The sequence below is a fragment of the Rhinolophus sinicus genome, chromosome 5, assembly GCF_057876585.1.
Source record: "Rhinolophus sinicus isolate RSI-liver-muscle chromosome 5, RSI-T2T, whole genome shotgun sequence".
In the NCBI taxonomy this organism is placed as follows: domain Eukaryota; kingdom Metazoa; phylum Chordata; class Mammalia; order Chiroptera; family Rhinolophidae; genus Rhinolophus; species Rhinolophus sinicus.
The window spans coordinates 96807286-96827286 of record NC_142505.1 but is presented as its reverse complement, the minus strand read 5'-3'; the positions used below and the strand labels follow the sequence as shown (position 1 = coordinate 96827286).

The 20001-nt window shown below is 36.8% G+C and overlaps 1 protein-coding gene across 5 annotated transcripts in view; it reads left to right on the top strand.

Moving 5' to 3' along the window:
• Positions 1 to 20001, top strand: part of PWWP2A (PWWP domain containing 2A) — a 38656-nt gene that overhangs the window by 13967 nt on the left and 4688 nt on the right. For 3 of the 5 annotated variants that reach the window (XM_074313860.2, XM_074313862.2, XM_088798761.1), the window contains 2 exons: positions 3625 to 5316; positions 16822 to 19051. In XM_074313860.2, coding sequence (XP_074169961.1) covers positions 3625 to 5302 — 1678 coding nt within the window. In that variant the 3' untranslated portion in view covers positions 5303 to 5316; positions 16822 to 19051. Of the gene's footprint in view, positions 1 to 3624; positions 5317 to 10149; positions 10258 to 16821; positions 19052 to 20001 lie in introns of those variants that run through there. The other 2 variants (XR_012489856.2, XM_074313861.2) reach the window with 2 other exon arrangements.

Below are 20001 nucleotides of genomic sequence, written 5' to 3'. Positions count from 1 at the left end.
CAAAAATTCAGATCCTGGGTTTTATCATAGGGGAGAAGGGGGGGGAGGGGGTTGTCTTGTCAGTCAGCCTTGGGGCAGGGCTTAGGAATCTCCATTTTCAAACACCAGTATTGTGCTGAAGATTTCCACAGACCACTTGAGAAATCAGATTTGAGGATTTTTAAGACGCTATAGTTTTGTGGCTACTTTATATTCTTTTGTTTTTTGATTTTTATTGGGTAATATTGGGAAACTGTGTTTCTCCAGGGCCCATCAGCTCCAAGTTGTTGTCCTTCAATCTACAGTAGTACCTCGGTTTTCGAATGTCTCCGTTGACGAACATTTCAGTTTACGAATGCTGTAAATTTTACGGATCTATGGTACCATTAGATAGTAAAATTCATGTTAAGTTTGCAGTTTTAGGGGTTGATTTTAAAGGTCTGGAACGGATGAATCCATTTTGCATTACTTTCTATGGGGAAACCGTGCCTCGGTTTTCGAATGTTTCAGAACTCGAACGGTCTTCCAGAATGGATTACATTAGAAAACCGAGGTACCACTGTAGTTGTGGAGTGTGCAGCTCAGCTCCAAGTGAACCGGCAACCTTTTTGAGAGCCCTCACTCTAACCAACTGAGCCATCCGGCCATGACAGCTCATTGTCTTCAGTCTACTTGTGGAGGGCACAGCTCACCGGCCCATCTGGGAATCAAACTGGCAACCCTGTTGTTCAGAGCTTGCGGTCTAACCAACTGAGCCATCTGGCTGCCCTACTGTATATTCTTAAGGTTACAGCTTCATAGGTTAAGTAGCTTTCACAAATTTGAGCATGGTTACAAATATATTTTGCATGTGAATCCATATATATATATATATATATATATATATATATATATATATGAAACATTCATTTTAGTTACCTGTATTTACACTGATTTCTTTTAAAATTTTAATCAGAGTTGCAACCCTCGAAACTGATTTTACAACCAACATCTCCACCCTCAGTGTGAAACACTCCCATGGTATTAAGTGTTGTCCATGAGAGTGACAGCATGATTACTGAGATGGAGTAGGACATTGATTCCCTTTTCTTCTTAAAGTGATGTATCTTTTGGTCCTTTGAGGAAGCTTTATTATTTAAAACTTTTTCTGCTTTTGCCAATCATCCCCCACCCAGAATTACCAGTTTGTACGTTTTTCCCCTATTTCTTTTGATGCCTGCATTTTCCATTGATCATTACACAATTAAGCGCCTCCCTGTTTTACTAAAAACATTTAATACTTGTATTTTATCTGCTTAAGAGGGAAAGGCAAGGAATAAAAAACCAAATGTGAAATTAATGTTAGCGAAATTCCATGAGGATAAACATTAGATTCCGCAGCTTATTTGATATAAACAACTTTAATAATTGGCTGGGTCATCCTCACATTGAGATTATATGTTAAAGATAGAGAAAAGATCCCCAACTCTAGTTAATTATTAGTTGAAAATAAGATCAAATTACTTGAATGAAGTATATTAAATGAAATAAAATGGCTAGCATGTATTGACCTGGATCCTTTAAGATAGTGTTAATCCATTTTATGTGTGTGAAAGGGAATTCAGAGAGTATTAGTAATGCCCAAGGATACAAGGTTGATAAGAAACAGCTGTGAAACTTTATCTCAAATGTTAAGATGATTATGTTTTAGTTATTTCTAAAAAAGGGAAGGAAATTTGTTGTTTGTTCAGATATGGAAATGTGAAAGTGTAATGGGGACAAAATGATGGCTTCTTATGAATCAGGAAATTTTATTGTTAATACAAATAGTCTTACCTCAAATAAGTTGTATTGTTTTATATAGCTCTAGATTAAAACACAGAATACACCTCTTCTTTGTCCTGTCATCTTGAAAAAGTATTTATTGAGCACCTATATATAAGAAAAGGCTAAATGTCAAAGTGCCTTGCAATTGAGTAGTTAATGCTATGCTAGAATAAAAAGCCACGTTTTGTAAAGTCTAATGGGAGGGTGTCTTTCCCAGACCCAAACTTATGCCACCCTAGGTTAAAAAAAAAAAAAAAAAAGACTTTCCTCTTCCTTTGTGATTTCTAAGTATTTGTTATAAGTTGTTGGTTTGTAGTAGCCAAGCTAACAAGGCTTTAGGGAGAAAACTATTTAGGTGTTAGATCCAGATATCCTGGTGGTGTTGGCTCTTCCTCTATCCTTGCCTGATTTTAGATGCACCTACCGCCATAAATTACCTAATCTCAAGATTTCTTCTCAAGAAAAGTATCCTGAACCTTTTGGGGGCATAAGGACATTTTAGAGAATCTGAGAACCAAGTTCTCCAGGGAAACAGACATGCAAAACATTTGCACCTGATGTCAGGGGTTCTGCCTGACTACCTGATGCTGATCCTGGGTTCTAAGCACCTCTGCCTTAAAGGACTGGCATTATAATTATATTGTGTTTGATGCTGTTTGACTCAGTATTTAAAATTAACATGTATATGATGAAATTATGTGCTAGTGTGATTTTATTTTTATGTGTAGGAATCTGAGTTTAGTGAGTTTGGTGTAAGGATTCTTAATGTTTAACGCAGGCAGATTAAGCCACAGTTACTTCTGAGTCTACGTAAGAAACAAAGCTATTGACCCCTGTTTTAGAGACTGAGAATTGGTCCTTTGAGGAAGTTTTGTGTTCTATAAAGATTTGTGTTCTATATCAGTACTTTGCAAACTGGGTCTAGACCTAGTGTTTTTGAAATCCATTTTATGTGTATAGGATTAAAACAAATCGACCAGAATAGAAAAAAATTATCATTATGTACACATACTATAAGGTTTAAGTATTTAGTGAAACTTGGTTAAGTGTGTGTATTTAATATATGTGTAGATGCATGCATGTATATAAGCATTTTTATTGCATTGCAATGTGAAAGTATTTCTTAACGTGTGATGTGATTTTAAAAAGTTAGAAAGCCACAAGTCTATCTGTCTGCTTTTGAGGTAATTTGAATATCTGAATTTCTAGTTATATATATATAAATATATACATATATGTGTGTGGGGGAGGTGGTGTGGATGAATGGGTTAAGAGTTAGGATGCAAGAGTGAAGGAGCAAAAATCTTTGAAACTTTAGCAATTAATTAATATTACCCAATATTAACTACCCAATATTTTTGGGTAGTTAAGGCTGAATTTATTTTGTGAAGCTTTTGAAAAACTTACAACCAGAGGAAGATTACATATGTTACAAATTTATAATTACATTTATTGGACGTGTTGTGTATAGTTCAGCAAACATAATATCAAATGTTGTTTAATATTAAGGTATCTGGTATCCTTTCTGATTCAAGACTGGAAAGGTCTACTTTAAATAAGTTCAGCTATTCTAACATTGCTTAGAGCAGCCATTTGAGTATTACTGTTTTAAACTAAAATGTGGGACCAATAAGATATGGAGGGCTTTGGGATTTTGGGGGGGAGGTGGTCAGCAGGTGTTGCTCTTTAATATGAAATAATTTTTTGTTTTTGCTCTTTAATATGAAGTAGTGTTCAGGAAAAGTCATGCAAATAAATAAACATTAGGTATTGTTTAAGGAAGTGAATTATAGACATTAACTTAATGACTTCTATTTTTTTTTTTCATTTCTTTCTAAGGTTTGGGCCCCATGGGATCCCTGTGACAGTATTTCCCAAAAGGGAATATAAGGATAAACCTGAAGCCATGCAGCTCCAAAGTACTACATTCCAAGAAGGGACAGAAGTCAAGTGTGAAGTGAATGGTGCTGTTCCCAATGACCCTTCTCCAGTCCCGCCTCCTGAGCTGAGCTTGGCTGAAAGCCTGTGGACTTCCAAACCACCACCTCTCTTCCATGAAGGAGCACCTTATCCTCCCCCTTTGTTTATCAGGGACACATATAACCAATCAATACCTCAGCCACCTCCTCGGAAAATTAAGCGACCCAAACGAAAAATGTACAGGGAAGAACCTACTTCAATAATGAATGCTATTAAACTACGACCCAGGCAAGTCCTGTGTGACAAATGTAAAAACAGTGTTGTTGCTGAAAAAAAGGAAATTAGGAAAGGTAGTAGTGCAAGTGACTCTTCTAAATATGAAGATAAAAAACGGAGAAATGAAAGTGTAACTACTGTGAACAAAAAACTGAAAACTGACCATAAAGTAGATGGGAAAAACCAAAATGAAAGCCAGAAAAGAAATGCTGTGGTTAAGGTTTCAAATATTGCTCACAGCAGAGGCAGAGTAGTCAAAGTTTCTGCTCAGGCAAATACATCAAAAGCTCAGTTAAGTACTAAAAAAGTGCTCCAGAGTAAGAACATGGATCATGCAAAAGCTCGGGAAGTGTTGAAAATTGCCAAAGAAAAGGCACAAAAGAAGCAAAGTGAAACCTCTACGTCCAAAAATGCACATTCAAAAGTCCATTTTACACGTCGATATCAAAATCCTAGCTCAGGTTCCCTTCCACCCCGGGTTCGTTTAAAACCACAAAGGTACAGAAATGAAGAAAATGACTCTTCTCTGAAGACAGGACTTGAGAAAATTCGGAGTGGCAAGATGGCTCCCAAGCCCCAGTCTCGTTGCACCTCTACCCGCGCAGCAGGTGAGGCCCCTTCAGAAAATCAGGGTCCCTCAGAAGGCCCTGAAGAGGCCAGCAGTGAGGTTCAGGACACAAATGAAGTGCTTGTGACTGGTGAGCAGGATGAACCACAGACATTGGGCAAAAAGGGCAGCAAAAACAATATCTCTGTTTACATGACCCTAAATCAAAAGAAATCTGACTCATCCAGTGCTTCAGTGTGTAGCCTTGATAGCATGGATGATCTGAAGTCCTCTATCTCCGAGTGTAGTTCTGAAAGCTTTGATTTTCCTCCAGGCAGTATGCACGCACCTTCCACCTCCTCCACACCCTCTTCAAAGGAAGAGAAAAAGCTCACTAATTCCTTGAAAATGAAAGTCTTTTCCAAAAACGTCTCTAAATGCGTCACACCAGATGGCAGGACCATATGTGTAGGGGACATTGTTTGGGCCAAGATATATGGCTTCCCTTGGTGGCCAGCCCGTATTCTTACTATAACTGTGAGCCGGAAAGATAACGGCCTTCTAGTTCGACAGGAGGCCCGTATTTCATGGTTCGGGTCTCCAACAACATCTTTCCTTGCTCTTTCACAACTGTCCCCCTTTTTAGAAAACTTCCAGTCACGCTTTAATAAGAAGAGAAAGGGCCTGTATCGAAAGGCTATCACAGAGGCAGCTAAGGCTGCCAAGCAGCTGACCCCAGAAGTACGGGCTCTGTTGACACAGTTTGAAACGTGAACATGGACAGCAAGGTAGGCAAGAGCCATTGGAAGGCGCCAGATTGTCTAGTCTAGTTAGGAGTAACTTCTACCGAATAGCTTGGCCAAATTAGAGAGAAAAATTGTACTCTGTTGGCTGCTTTTTAATACTTATAACCATTTTTAGACTGAAGCTAAACTGAACAAGCAATCAAGTTTTGTTTTAAAAAGTGAGATTTTAGCAGTATTTTTCAGTTTTGAAGTCTAAAACCATCCCAAGGCATAGGTACCATAGCCTCCACTGAAAATGAATTTTTGCAGGGACTGTTAATTGCCATTTGTACCTAGTACTGTGTGTGTGTATATACACACATGTACATATGTGTGTGTATATACGTACATACTATATATCTAACACAGCCTGTCACTATGTGACAAAGGTTGCATATTGGATTGCAGTAAGGGCTGGTGAGCTGGGGGGAATAGTATGGATATTTAATGATTACTTGTATTTTAATTAATGAACACATAGCCTTTCCATGTGCAGAATGGCGCACGAGCTTGATATGATACTTAAGTGTTTGACAAAGTGAGATGCTTGCTATTCAGTTGCAGACTGGGGAAATAGCCCAGTATTTGGGATTAAGACTGTCAAGGCTGGCTAGGTCATCTGTCTCTCTCCTTCATCCAATGGGGATTTAACAAAAACTTTCAAACTTCTGGTTTGGGAGTTTAGATAGGTTTGTCTTTGGATATGTAAATAGTTGATTACTAAATTTGGTCAGATTTCTCCTGACTGGTGGTTCCTAAATTCTTAGGATACGTCCTGGTAAATTACACTTTGTGAATTAATTGTCATATGTGTAATTGTTGCATTTTGGATGTACCTAATTTGATAATTAAAAAAAAAAATTTCCGTTTAAGGTATCTGTTTGCAGGTCAGAAAATGAGAAAATGTAATTGTGTAATGCTCTGAAATGTAAAAAAACAAGCTGTAAATAAAATCGACTAAATCCAAATTATTTGTGTGTGTTTCTCAAAAAGCTTTGAAAAATTTCAAGGTGGTAGAAAGTTATTCTTTTATCAGTGTATAGAGGAGGTGAAAAACTTATTTGCCCTATCAATATATCTGAATATAGATAAAATTCAAATAGTGATTGATCAGTATATTAATGAGGTTTTGTAGTATAGAGGTCTGATGCTGCTTCTAGATTTGAGACCCTTCTCCCGCCAGTTTCTCATAAATGTGTGGGTTTTAATTTTTTTACTTTTAGCTTTAATATTTCATCACATGCTTCATTTTTTATATTTGGGTAATTACAACCAGTCTCTTTTCTCTTTGGTCTTCTGCCTCAGGTATCACTGCTTTTGGGACTAGTAACTTAGCTCATTTTTCTACATGGTCCATGTGTCCCTAAGAATTGATTTCTTTTCATTTTTAGCTTTGTATTAGTGAAAAATATATCAGATTTCCCATGGAGGCAAGTTTATCCCAAGATTTTTTAAGTTGCTTTCATGCTTTTTGTATCTAACTTAAATTTGATAATAATGTCATTTGACACTTTTGGAAACTTGAAACTTTTAAAGAGCAACTTTTTGTGGATTTCTAAGTAATCCAATTTGAAATATCTTAGTTGCTATGAGATTAATAATGATGAAAAGATTAATGGAGATTGAAAATCAATAGACTTCTGTCAGCTTCCATAAGGTTATGAACTTCTATGATTTATGTACCGATTTCTGCAAAAGAAAATAGAATATCTTCTGGTGAACTCAGTCAATGCTTTTTGATTATAATAAACACACAATTGAAAAAAAAACCAAGATATTTCACTTGAATGGAACATATTCTTTCCTGCAAACAGAAACAACTATACTATTTTTAAAATTCTCTGATTATAACAGGTTGGAAGAAGTTCACATCGTGATTGAGGGGTTTTAAGGAAGTAGCTTAAAAGATTTTCCAAGTATTTGTTTCAGATTAATGAACTTGTTCAGATATTTTTGAAAGTTTGATATATAAGGTTCAGAAAGATTTAAACAAGGCAGAGCAACAGGTCTAAAATACGTAATTTCAAGGCTCCGTGTAATGATCAGGTGAGTTTTAACAGTGGTTTTGCTAATATAGTTAAGTGCTTTGGCAAATGTGCTCTTGTGGCATAAACCAAATCTGTTTCAGAAGCCATTGGAAAGAAAAAGAAAATAGTCATGATTTTATGTAGTCCATTCCTTTGAGGAAAGGGTTTGAAACAATCACAAATGTGCGTGATCTCCACTTAAGCCAAAAATTCCCTCCATTTTAAGCTGGCAGTCTGGCATATTCCATCTGCAGTTTCAATAGGGAAACAAGTTTTAAAGAACTAAACACAAATCCAATAGCTGCGTATTAGTGTTCTATTCAAAAAGAAATTTCTTAAGCAGCTAGATACATTTGTGGATGGAGATAGAGAACTGGGTAATTGTATCCTTTTCTTTACATTTCTCTTTAAAAAGGTGAAATGAGGCATTTTCTTGTTTTATGGAGATAATCAAATGGGTCATGTTTTTCCCCATGCAGAGAGAAAACTAGGCTTGGGCCAAATCTCCAGTGGTCTAAGAAAAGTGGCTAAAGCAAAGGATTAGCAAGGGGAGAAACCAAGTGGAGTTGTAAAAGCCAAAGATGTCCTTATTCCTAGAATTCTCAGGAGTTAGAAGTGGTAGAGTACTTCGCCCTTTTAGTTTCCTAGAATATATAGGACAGAAAGCTGACTGTTCATTTGGAAGGAATATCTGTGCAACTCACAGTTAGGGAACCGGAGACCTAACAGATGAGGTAAAAGAATCCTACTCTGAAGTCCAGTTGCCTGACTTGATGGTGTGTTTGTATGGGTTTGTAAAGTTTTTAAAATACAGCTAACATATACGTGATTTGATGGGAAAATCTATAAATAGTAATTTTAGATTAGTTCTAAGTAGAATAGACAGGAATATAGATATGAAGGACTGCAGGCAAAGAATTTGGAACTATTGCTAAAATCAACCTGCATTAGTGGGTCTGAGTTTCTAATTTTACAACATACTGAGTTGACCCCTTTTTGAGCAAGTTGTACTTAATATTGTTTATATTGAAGAAAGATACACGTCAAATAGAATAACAATTGGGATTTGGAAATACCTTAGGAAATCTATAATTTGAATTTAAAATTAGCTTTCCCCTTTTAAATTGTAAATTTTTCTATGGTTTGTGCGGCTTTGTTCACTTTTGTTAAGTACTTATAGCAGAGAAGAGAGTGGCAAATGTCTAGAAAAGTTGGTAATGTTTTGATTCAGGATATTGTTTTGATTTGGGCCCAGTGATGCCCTCCATAGGGAATTTGCAGGGAGAATGAAGACCTTATTTCTAAGTTGCGGCAAATTTAGGGTTTGCTTTAGGATTGTATTAAGATGGTTGTTGTTGAAACAATCTCATTGAAATGCCTGGTATGAGCAATTCAGAAATAGAACAAGAGGCTAGTGCCATGCCTATTGCCAGGAGAAAATAAAACAAGCTGCATTAATTACTTTTACCTGGTTCTGACCTAGTTAATAGGCTCTTCATATTCTGTATTTACAGTTTGTATACACTTACTGTATTCATTCAACAGAGAGTGAATAGAATTAAAACATGAAAGCTTTAGCAATGTTATGCTATTACCGTGCTTCCCCGAAAATAAGACCTAGCTGGACCATCAGCTCTAATGCGCCTTTTGGAGCAAAAATTAATATAAGACCCGGTATAATATAATATATATAATACCGGGTATTATATTTTTGCTCCAAAAGGCGCATTAGAGCTGATGGTCCAGCTAGGTCTTATTTTCGGGGAAACACGGTATATTTTGAATAAAGGGATAGGAAGTTTAAAGTCATAGTGATATAGTCTATATATTTTTAGTTTTCCAGGATGTTTCGGTGTCTTTACCACAGATAGTTGACACTGATCAGAAGAGAAACAATTCAACTTTTTTTTTTTAAATCTTTACTCGAGACAACATTTATAGATTCAAGGAATTTTTCCCCCCTTGTGATTTTAGGTGGAAATAATTTTCTCCTTGTCATATTAATAGAACGCTGTAATTTGTTGGGTCTTTTTTTTTTTTTTTTTGTATTTTAAAAATAATTGTCATTAAATATGCCTAATATCAAATTTACCATTTTAACCATTTTTTAGAGTGCACAGTTCTACATTCACATTGTGTATTCATTACCACCATCCATCTGTAATTTGGCTTTTGATAGAAATCTTTTAAGTTGGGGATACCATTATTGTTCTACAAGGTGTTTAGAAATTAAGTCACAGGAGTATTTTTCTTGGTCAGGCATTGGCTTCCAGAATTCCTTCCTAATCTACCTACAGTCCTGCACAATGCTAATGGTGCCCTCATTTTTAAGAACTATAACTGCCTGCCTCTTGGTAAAATTTTTAGGTGAATTAGTGTAACTGCATTTACCCATTAAATACTCTTAAGAGTAGGTTTTAGGTTAAAACTCCCCTCTCATTGACAAAAACAATTGTTTTGGACAATTTTATGAATATGGAAACCATTAAAATTATGTTAGTCATAGAATTAGTTTTCAAAACTTAAATTATTTATATACTGTCACACACTTTTGCTATATTTTCAAATTTGTGTACTGTTTTTACGCTTTTTATGTCACTACAATTAATGTAAACAAATGTGCCTTCACACACCTAGGTAACTATTAAAATATAATTCTGAGATCGTCTTGTGTACCACCCTTTGGTAGGAAATACTGAGTCTTTATATTATGTCTTTAAATCCATCTTGTGATGAACTGAATAAAATTTTAATGCATCTAATTAATCTCTGAAAAAACTAATTGCCAAACTTGAATTTTTTCTTATAGATTCCTGTTATTCTGGCACAAATTAAAGATTGGTGGCGGGGAGGTGTAAAAGGAAAAGAAGAAACTGTAGACTCAAAAATTATCAAGATTTATCAAAATAGTGAATTTGTGAGTCAAATTCTCATTTTCCAACTGAATAAATTAGATGTTTGTAGTAGACGTTGTCTAGCTTACGGGCTTTCTTCTGTTGGACACTTTAGTTTGTAAAATAATTTTTTAAAACTTTGATGTTGAAAACAGGCCAATTTAAAATACCATGTCTTTAACACTTAGTTTAAAAACGAATTATTTTTTCAGCCTTCCTTGTGTCATAGAATGTGACAGTACACCTTTTATTGCCTTAGAAATCTGAAAGTTAACCAGAAATTATGATTTAAAACTTCTATTTTTTTTCTTAGTGTCAGTATCTAGAAGGAAAATCAGGTACTCTATAACTAAAGAATTAAGCTTTCTCACACTAAAAAACTTGTAATTATAATGCAGATCAAGTTTTATCAAGAACTTTTTAAAAAAGGTAAAAATTAAGGTAATTTTGTAATTCTCAGTGTCTTCAGTTCTGTCCAACACAAAGATTCACTTCGAAGCTGTAGAAAAAGCTTAGAAGGAATATAATCCCCCCATCCCCATAAAATGTAACAATTTGTTTTTGGCTTGGGGAGAGTGTTTTGTAGAGATGTGAGGATCGTCCTGTTCAGTGTAAAAGATATGAATTGGATAGTTGTGGGTCTATAACCTGCCAGTGAGGCCGGTGAGTAGGGGCATTCATTAACCTTTTGGCACCAGTAGCGCTCCATCTCAAGCTTCTATTGAGCAAAGAATCATTCTCTTCCACTTTTCAGGTGCATGGTTGAAAGTACAGGCTCTTGAGCCAGATTTCCTAGATTCAGAGGCTGACTTGGATCTGTCCTGACAAGCTGTGTGATCTTAGGCAGGTTACTCAATGTCATCATCTGTGAAGTGAGGAAAATAATAGCACTTACTCATAAGGTAATTTCTCATTTAAATATTTAAAGCAATAAAGTGCCTGGCACAAGACTTATAAATATCATTATCATAGCCACCACTTTCCATGTATGGCATAGAAATTTCATTCTGGTAGCTTTTGATATCTTTGCAATATACATTCAGTATAAATGAAAAAAATGTTATAGCAATGTTATTCTTGCCTGAAAATTACAATAATCACAAGATGATGGTCCATAAATACCTAGAAGTAGGTATGAGCGAGGCATTTGTGGAGGGCAGCTGGTTTGGAGGTGAAGGTTGAACTGCATTAACATTTCAACTCGTGCCCCATTCATTTAGGTATCACTTAAATTCTAGGAGTCTATTACTCACTGATTTCTGCTCTTATGCCAAGTACAGGGCCTGACATGGCAGAAATGATAGTTTACTTGTGAATGAATGAGGAAGAGTGATTCTGGTCCAGACATGATGTACTAATGACCAGTCAGTCACCAGTTCACAATTCCGACATCCCAGACCCTTTCAGACAGGCATGAGAAGTGTCTGAGCTGGTGGGGCGCAGTGGAGTCGAGGTCCTCTTAGGAGAGTTTTCCAAGTATTAGAACCACACAGCTACACGTGTTAGCTTTTAAGTAGTGGAAAGGAGCTGACTTGCACAGATGCTGTGTTTGCCTGGGACCCTGGCATTTTATTTCAATACTTTGCCAAATGGTGAGAAAGTGGACTTTAATTTGAACATTTTTTTTATTGCTGTTGGTATGATTAAGTAGGAGACTGTTTCTCCTTTCTAGGAAGGAAATACCTCATATTCCAAGGTCTTGATGTGTGTGCGTTGTGGCCGTATTTCCCAGAGGGGCGTCATTTTTACCCATGGCTCACTTTTGAGATGCTGATTATAAAGCTGTGATTTCCCTCCAGTTTGGCTCTTAGCAGGGCGTTGGCTGGGAGTGTCACAGCTTGGTGTGTCGGCCTAAAACCCTAGAAAAATAACTGGTTAGAAAAATAGTACTGAGGCTAGAAACCAGAATGTCTGTTGTAAAACAAGGTACTGTCTATGCTTTTTCCTGCTTGTTCAGGTTGCATCATACTACATTGTATAAAGAAAAAAGTTATATTGAGTATTCAGCAAGATAATAGGTACATGTATATAATCTTCATTTTTTTTAAACTGGTACGAACATTTTTTTTTCGAACATTTTTTTTTAAATTGGGGAATATTGGGGAACAGTGTGCTTCTCTAGGGCCCATCAGATCTAAGTAGTTGTCCTTCAATCTAGTTACGGAGGGCGCAGCTCAGCTCCAAGTCCAGTTACCGTTTTCAATCTTTAGTTGCAGGGGGCACAGCCCACCATCCCACGCGGGAATTGAACCGGCAACCTTGTTGAGAGCTCGTGCTGTAACCAACTGAGCCATCCGGCCACCCCTCTGGAAGCTCAGGCCGCCCCTCTGGAAGCTCAGCGGCAGCTCGTCTTCAATCTAGTTGTGGAGGGCGCAGCTCACTGGCCCATGTGGGAATCGAACTGGCAACCTTGGTGTTATGAGCGCTGCGCTCTAACAAACTGAACCATCTGGCCGCCCAGTATAATCTTAATTCTTTAGTTTTTAATTCTGGGCTTTGCTTTAAGAGTGTGACCTCCTCTGCTTTTTCATGTACTCCGAAAGGGAGATTGAGTGTTAACTTACCTTGTTCTGATTTGCCCTCATGTGTCTGCTGCCTCTCAGGAATAGTTGCCATTGTTGCACATAAGCTTTCTCTTAATGGGCAAAATAAGTAATTTCCAATGAAATCACTGCCTTTCACGAGCATGTCCCTACATTTATGGCATCACCATCGCCTTCCAGCTTTTCTCAATGGATCCTGTATGTGTGGTCAATTTCAAAGAAAGATCTTGAGGCCCTAAAAGCATTGAGGGAGGGGAAGCTCATCTTAAACATTAACACAAAAGACTCATGAGCCAAGCTCTGTGGCCCAGGGACTGGTATGTTAGTTAATATTTTACATGGTATTTCAGGGGCTGGAGGGGAACGCACAGGGAAAGATCATTCTTCAATGCAGCTTCTTGATTCTTGCCTAGAATGGGGAAGGAGATTCTTTAGAATGATTGTTGAAACCTAACAGGTTTTACTTAACAGAGGGAGAGGTTCAAAAGAAATTTTCTCCTGCAAATTCCTTTTCTTCTTGGTGATTGCTGTTGGGGTATAATAGTATATTTAAGTTTTCCCATGAACAAAAGGGTATATAACCTCATTTAAGAAAATTATTCTTTGAGTTAAAATTAAAAGGCGGGGAGCGGGTGGAAAAAAAAACCAAAACAAAAAGTATGTTTATAGATCAGGTGTATAAACTTGCTCCTTTTCAATGTCAGGAAAACCTTTTTTTTGTTGTTTTGATTATATGCTATTGCTTTTAGCATTTTAAAAAGAACTATTGTAAGGACTGAATATCATCTAAATCAGTGACCCCAGAGTTAACTACACTGATGGGATAAATTGTTTATTTGTACTTAAAGCAGGGAATTAAGCACACAAGCAAACACGTTTAAAATTAAGGCTTAAAATAGCAGGCTTTTTTTGAATTATGCTTAGTATTTGTAGTCTGTTCTGAAAGCCTCACTGAGAAAGCTTATCTTGTCAGACTTATTTCAAGCAGGTACTAACTCATGCATTAACTGAATAGGTCCTGAATAGTATGCACAGGTGCTCACTGGCCTTAGAGGAGAAAGGGATTCAGGCATGTTTGGTCATTCTGCAAAACAGGGTCTCGTTAATGTAATACAGATAGGGATGATGACTTCAGCCCTTGTTGAATACTGAGATCAGGATTACTTCAACGATAGGCGAGTGTTAGTCTAGCCATCTTTTGTCAGGAACATTACTTGTGAGTGAGTTAAGCATTGGAGGGGCAGCACCTTGGCATGTGCCTGAAGGCATTTTGCTGCTGAATTGACTTGGGCCAGAGAGTGCCCTCTCCTGGCCATGGCTGGTGTGTACACACCTCAAGTCTTTTCCTTCAGTTTAGTACTAAAGCTTCATATTCTGTGAAGCCAGCAAATTATCCAGACTAAATAAATTCATTAGGAAAATTCAATTGAATTTTGGTCTTATTTTTAAATTTTTTTTTTGGTAAAATGGATTAAAAAAACTCAAATGACTGCTCTATTTTTGTTAACTTGGTTTTTTCTACCATAGGTCTCAACAAATGGCAGCTATTACATCAGACAGTGACGAATCCTGCTGCTCCCTTACAGTGTCTGACAGACCACTGTGGATTCAGACTGGGAGCATTGAAGTTAACAGTGAAACGGGCAGGTCTGTCTGTGTTAAGCCCTGCCACAAAGTGAAGAGGGCATCATGTCATCACTTGATCATTCCCAAAATAGATTAGGCTAGATGTACAATAATCCACCAGTTCTTTTTCCTTAGTTTTCATTGACCTTGGTAGCTGCATATATACCTTGTGTGAGTGATAGTTTTAATGAGTGAAACGGACTTTTCATTTGATGTTACCTGCTGTGCTAAAAAGGTAGAGCCAGCGTCCTTTGAGCTTCCATGAGTTGAGAGGAATTTCTCCTATGGTGGTAGAAGTTGGGATTGCAGAATTATGTCAAATAGTACCTGAGCCTCCCTGGACAGTCAAATAGTGGATTTCTTTATCTTTTTACTATCTCAGTCTTTGACACTTTTATATCCATACTTTAACTTCTTAGTTATTAATGTATACATAAGAATATATATTCATAATGAACATATATTCTTAGTGAATTAACCTCAGAACCATTTGTCATTTACATAAGGCAAGTCAAAACCGAGGGTAGCATAAGAGAATGCTGAAATGTAGTTGTAATTATTTAAGTACACTTATTAAAACCTCCTTGGATAATGCCTGAAAGGCTTATATTGGGCTCCTATACAGTAGGAAACGTTTAGGGATTTCTATTGTGCTGCTTTTGAATATGTGATCTCTGCTCCCTTGAATTAAGGCGGTTGAACCCTCTGGTGTTTGCAGCTAGTGAAGAGCTGTAATTGGGTTGTATCATTGTATATGAGCTGTAATCTGCAAGCTGGGTCAGAATGGCATTTTGGATCAGAGGTTGAGGCTGGGATATTTTAGACTCTTAACCTGTATGGGAGTGGTAGCTATCCGTATCATGAATTCTTCCGGGAACGGCGTTTTTAGTTTTCGGCACCTCATAGGAAAAGTAAGATCTGCTTCAATTGTTAACTTTCCTGCCAACTTGAATAGGCCTCACTAAGGCTCAGGCTACATTTGAGAGTCATAAATAAAAGGAATGGAAATGTACATGGGATTGGCTATTTACTTTTTTTCTCCAACAGTTTATAAAATGAAGAGTTCTGAGTCTAAATTTATTCGTATTAATGCTATATCTCGGTTTTAGAAAAGAAAAACTTTTCTTAGCTGAATGTCGAATTTTAAAATGGTGTTAATCATTCTGGTTCTTCTGAAGCAAAGGCTACATTCACCTTCCACTCTGATGTGTGCAGTATTTATGGCTATAAGTAATCTCATTGCTTGAGAAGAAACATGATAGAATGCCCTGTGAAATTTATTTTATAGGCCTTGATCCAGTAAGTGAAGCATGGCGACAGCTGGAAGTTACCATAAGATAGAGTTGTATCAAAGAATGGGAAAGATGCCTTACTTTGAAATGTTTGGAAGCTAAACATTGGGAAGAATGGGGGTTTTCTTTATTGTTTTGTATTCTATATTTGTTTTGTCTGTTATTCCACTGAAAATACCGTATCTTTGGTTGAAAAATACACTAGACCTAAAAAATCATTGTTTTTCTCCACTGATCACCTCTTTTGGAATTCAGACTCCTACTGTTACTTAGGTTCCCAGGTTTGAGAGGCAAAACCTAGGATTGTAGAGGGTTTCAATGGGGTTCTTACCACTTCTTGGTATGAAAGGGAGGTCAGTATTGTTAGGCATTTTGGTCATGCTACTTGACAGTAATTTGAAAAGCCTTGTCCCATATAAATATTCTGCTCAGAGTCCTGCTTTTGCTGGCGCAGAGTGCCTGGTTTGCTGACGTAACAAGGGAGACACTGGCCAGTCTAACCAGTGTTCAGAAACTGTCTTCAAGCAGCAAAATGGTGCTCCTGACGCCTTCTCGTGTGCTATGTCTGCCTCTGGGGAGCCACCCGCCACCCTCTTTTTTTTTTCTTTCTCTTTGCGTATATGTAGACAGTAGGATCTGCAGCTGATTTTTCGTAGCCAGGTTTCGTATATAAGTTTGCTTAAGCTTGTAGATAGCCTGTGCTAGAGGAAGGCTGCTGGTACTTCATAGAAGTCCACTGCAGCTAAGCTGACTCGCAACGTTTAGTATTGTTACCTGTGGAATGGCAGGACAAAGGACAAAACTGAAACTCCCTTCATTAGGCAAATATTCATAAATAAGCATTTTTAAAAATATACTCAAGTGCAGATTATGTAAAGATGACAACCATTTTATTTGTGTTCGAATTTGTCCAGATATACTTCAGAAATGACGTGAGTGCTTCTGCTGGTTTACAGTGGCAGTAAGTTGTGTTCTCCAAAAATATTGGTCAAGTTTAATTTTAAAAGAAAAAAATCAGTTGTGATCCCACAGTCTATATAGGGCTTAATTTAAACAACATGGACATCACTTTTCTCATATAATAACTTGTGTTTAACTGCATTTTCTTTTCTTTACTATATTTCAGCACAAAGACATTAGCAGGCTGCTGGTTCCATGGACCTGTAACCACAGTGACAGAGAACAGCAGAGCATCAGGACTGAATGAAATTGGAGACTCAGATTTTTAAAGCTGCGCTAAGAAGTGAATGTTAAGGGCAGTGGTTAAAACCAAGTTTATACAGGGGCACTTGCAAACTGTGCTGTAGTAAACCGAAGAAAAGGTAAAACATAAACTATTGCAATAAATTATGCATGAGATGAGGAGAAAAGTGATGTCAAATACTATTCGCATACAAAGAACTCTTGAATTTTATGTATGAAGAATCACTGTAACTTCTTTCGACCGTGAAGTTCTTAGCAGTACAGTTTGGACAGGCCTAGAAGGCATGGGATGATGATGGCAGAAATGTTGACTTATTTTTCATATGAAAACTTTGTGCTTTCTCCGAGGTTTATGTTACTCAGTTCAGATATGAGCAAAGGTATTTCTAAAATGGCTCTCCTATGAAACTGCAGTCATCACAAATTTTGAGGCCAGCATTTCATCTTCAGGGTGCCAGTGGAAACGGCAGAAAAGATTTAACATTGTACTAAAAGGATGGCAAGGTACCCCACCCCACCCTGAAAATTTGATTTAAAAAAAAAATAAAGCAGGGCTGTATTATCTTGACTATACATTTGCTTGTTAGAACATACTAAGATGTATTTATTTGCCACCAGTATTTAATATTTTGTGCACATTTTCATAACATTCTTATCTTTCAAATTCTAACTCCGTGGATAGGTTAGTGTTGGTCTTGGAGTGAAAATGTATACTCTAAGAGCTAGTTCTTCATTCTACTGAGCTGGAGAGGCTTATTATTCCTATCCTTACTGATTTTATCTAGTTCAGAAAAGGTGACAGTATCTGAATTTTGATGTGGACTTCTCTCCACGGAGAGCCCCTCCCTCCTGTTTAAGTGCAAGAAAGTCTCACAGGTGTCAGGTGTACTTGACCCTAGGGAATGAGCAGCAGGAACAGACCCATAAATATGGTGTCGAACTTTTCATACATGGAGCATGAATTCTTATTAATGGAGACCGTAATGTTTTTTTTGTCTTTGGAATATACATATTAAAAAACAACTTTTTTTTTTTTTTTTTAAATGAGTAGAGAAAACATTAATGAGAAAACCAGATTGACTTGTTAGTACATTTTTAAGGCATTTTATATTTGATGGTGCCGTACTTTTAATAATAAAACTGAAGTTTTTTAGTGGCAATACTGATTTTTTTAAACAAGATAATCCACATTGATTATTTAATACAAAAAAAGGAAAAAAAATGCCAGAAAAATTTCATTTGAAGCAACATAACAGATAACTGAGCATTTGGCTCAAGTGTTCAAACTCATAATCTTAATTGTATAGGTATGGAATTACTTAATTGACCCCATACTCAGGATTAACAAAAGGTTCTGGTTGAGAGTTTTAGAACATTTAATATACCTGACTAGAATTTGTTTTACAACTCTAGAAGAAAAGGTCTTGCTTCTGTGAGTTTAATGCAAATCCTAATTATACTGTAATTAAAATTTTGACTGCATTCTAAAATTGTCGTTTTGGAAAAGTATTTACCATGAAGTCATACATGTGATCAAATCTGAAAAAGTCCACTCAGAACAGTTCCAGCAGGGAGTTCTAAAGATTTCAGGTCCTCCTGCGGCACCCTGATTTTTGGAGCTCTAGGGCTTAGGCTTGGGTCCAGCCTGTTCTTTCGATGTATCACACCAGCATTACCTTTCAGGCTCACTTCAAGAACCAGGTAACTCCCAAACCATGGTGGAATGTATAAGCAAGGTTTCTAATGAAGCTTTAGAATTCCTGTTGGTACAGAATGATGGAAATGATCAAGAAGTAATACAGAGGCAAGAGAATTGAGAGAGATCAGGTTTTAAGTGTCTATTTTTTTCTCATGACAAATTCTCAAAAGTGTTTTGTTGTAAACCTGATTTTCTTTAAAAAAAAAAAAAAAAAAGGAACTCGGTAGTAAGTTAAAATCTAGACACATACCATGTTATTTCACTTTCATTGCTTTAGTTGCTTAATATTTAAGCTTTGCTTCATGCTACCTTTGTATTTCAGATTTTCAGAAGCCTATTTCATTTTGTAGACTTGAATGACAAAAATTGTTTCTCATTTAAAGTATGCTGAGACAAATGTTAAAGAATGTTGTGTAACATTATCCAATAAAGTCTCGATATTTTTAAAAATTTAGTTATTTAAAAACTGTTTACTTTTTAGGAGTTAAGTTTTAAAGGTTATTTTTTTTAACTATTAAAATTCAACCACGAGTTGTCAAAGCTGTTTAAAGTAGCATTGCTTCCTTAGGAGAACAACCTGTAGGTTTTAATCACTGGGAGATTTTAAGGGATTTTTTAATGACCAAGGATGGATGAATCATTAGGACTCTGTGCACAAACATTACTGTTTTCTGATGGAAAACAAACCCATCCTTCAGAGTTGGATGTAATTAAATGTCTACAGGTGGGTTTTATATTTGTTTTAGTTTTAAAGAGTCCTGCCCTTAGGATAAATGGCTGCTTCCTTAAAAGCCCAGCCTATCCAATGTGAAGGTGAGGTCAAGTGTTTGACCAGAAACACTCAGTTGTCAGGAAAAAATTAACCTCTTAAAACCTGCCACAGTTGAGATTTTTTAGGACTGACCCAGAAACTTAGGTCACTGTATTTTTTTTTCTTTCCATTTTTTTGTAAACCAGTCCTTTATGAGGCTGCCTCTTATTCCAGAATATATGTGAAGTCTTTAATCACAAACATTCTGCCATATCAGTTTATCTAAATGAGTGTAAAATGCAGGCCACTGGAATCTGGCTCTGTTAATATCTTTTTTCCCTCGTTTCCTACTAATGATAAGGGAACTAGAGAGAACCAGGGAAAGTATACAAGTCCCATGCTCATTCTCTGGAAGGCTTACACGAGATCCCCTCCCCCCAGTACCATTTCAGATCGTGTTGTGTACACCTATCAGTATGTTTATAAACAATTCCTCCTACAAGATACAGGGAATGAGAGATGAAACCCACGGATGTGAGGAAACATAACAAGTTCAGATTCATGCCCTGGAATCATGCACGGACTATGTACTAGTACTGGCTGTGTCACCACATTCACACTGTAGATCAAAGTAAGCTGTCTGCCTGCTTGTA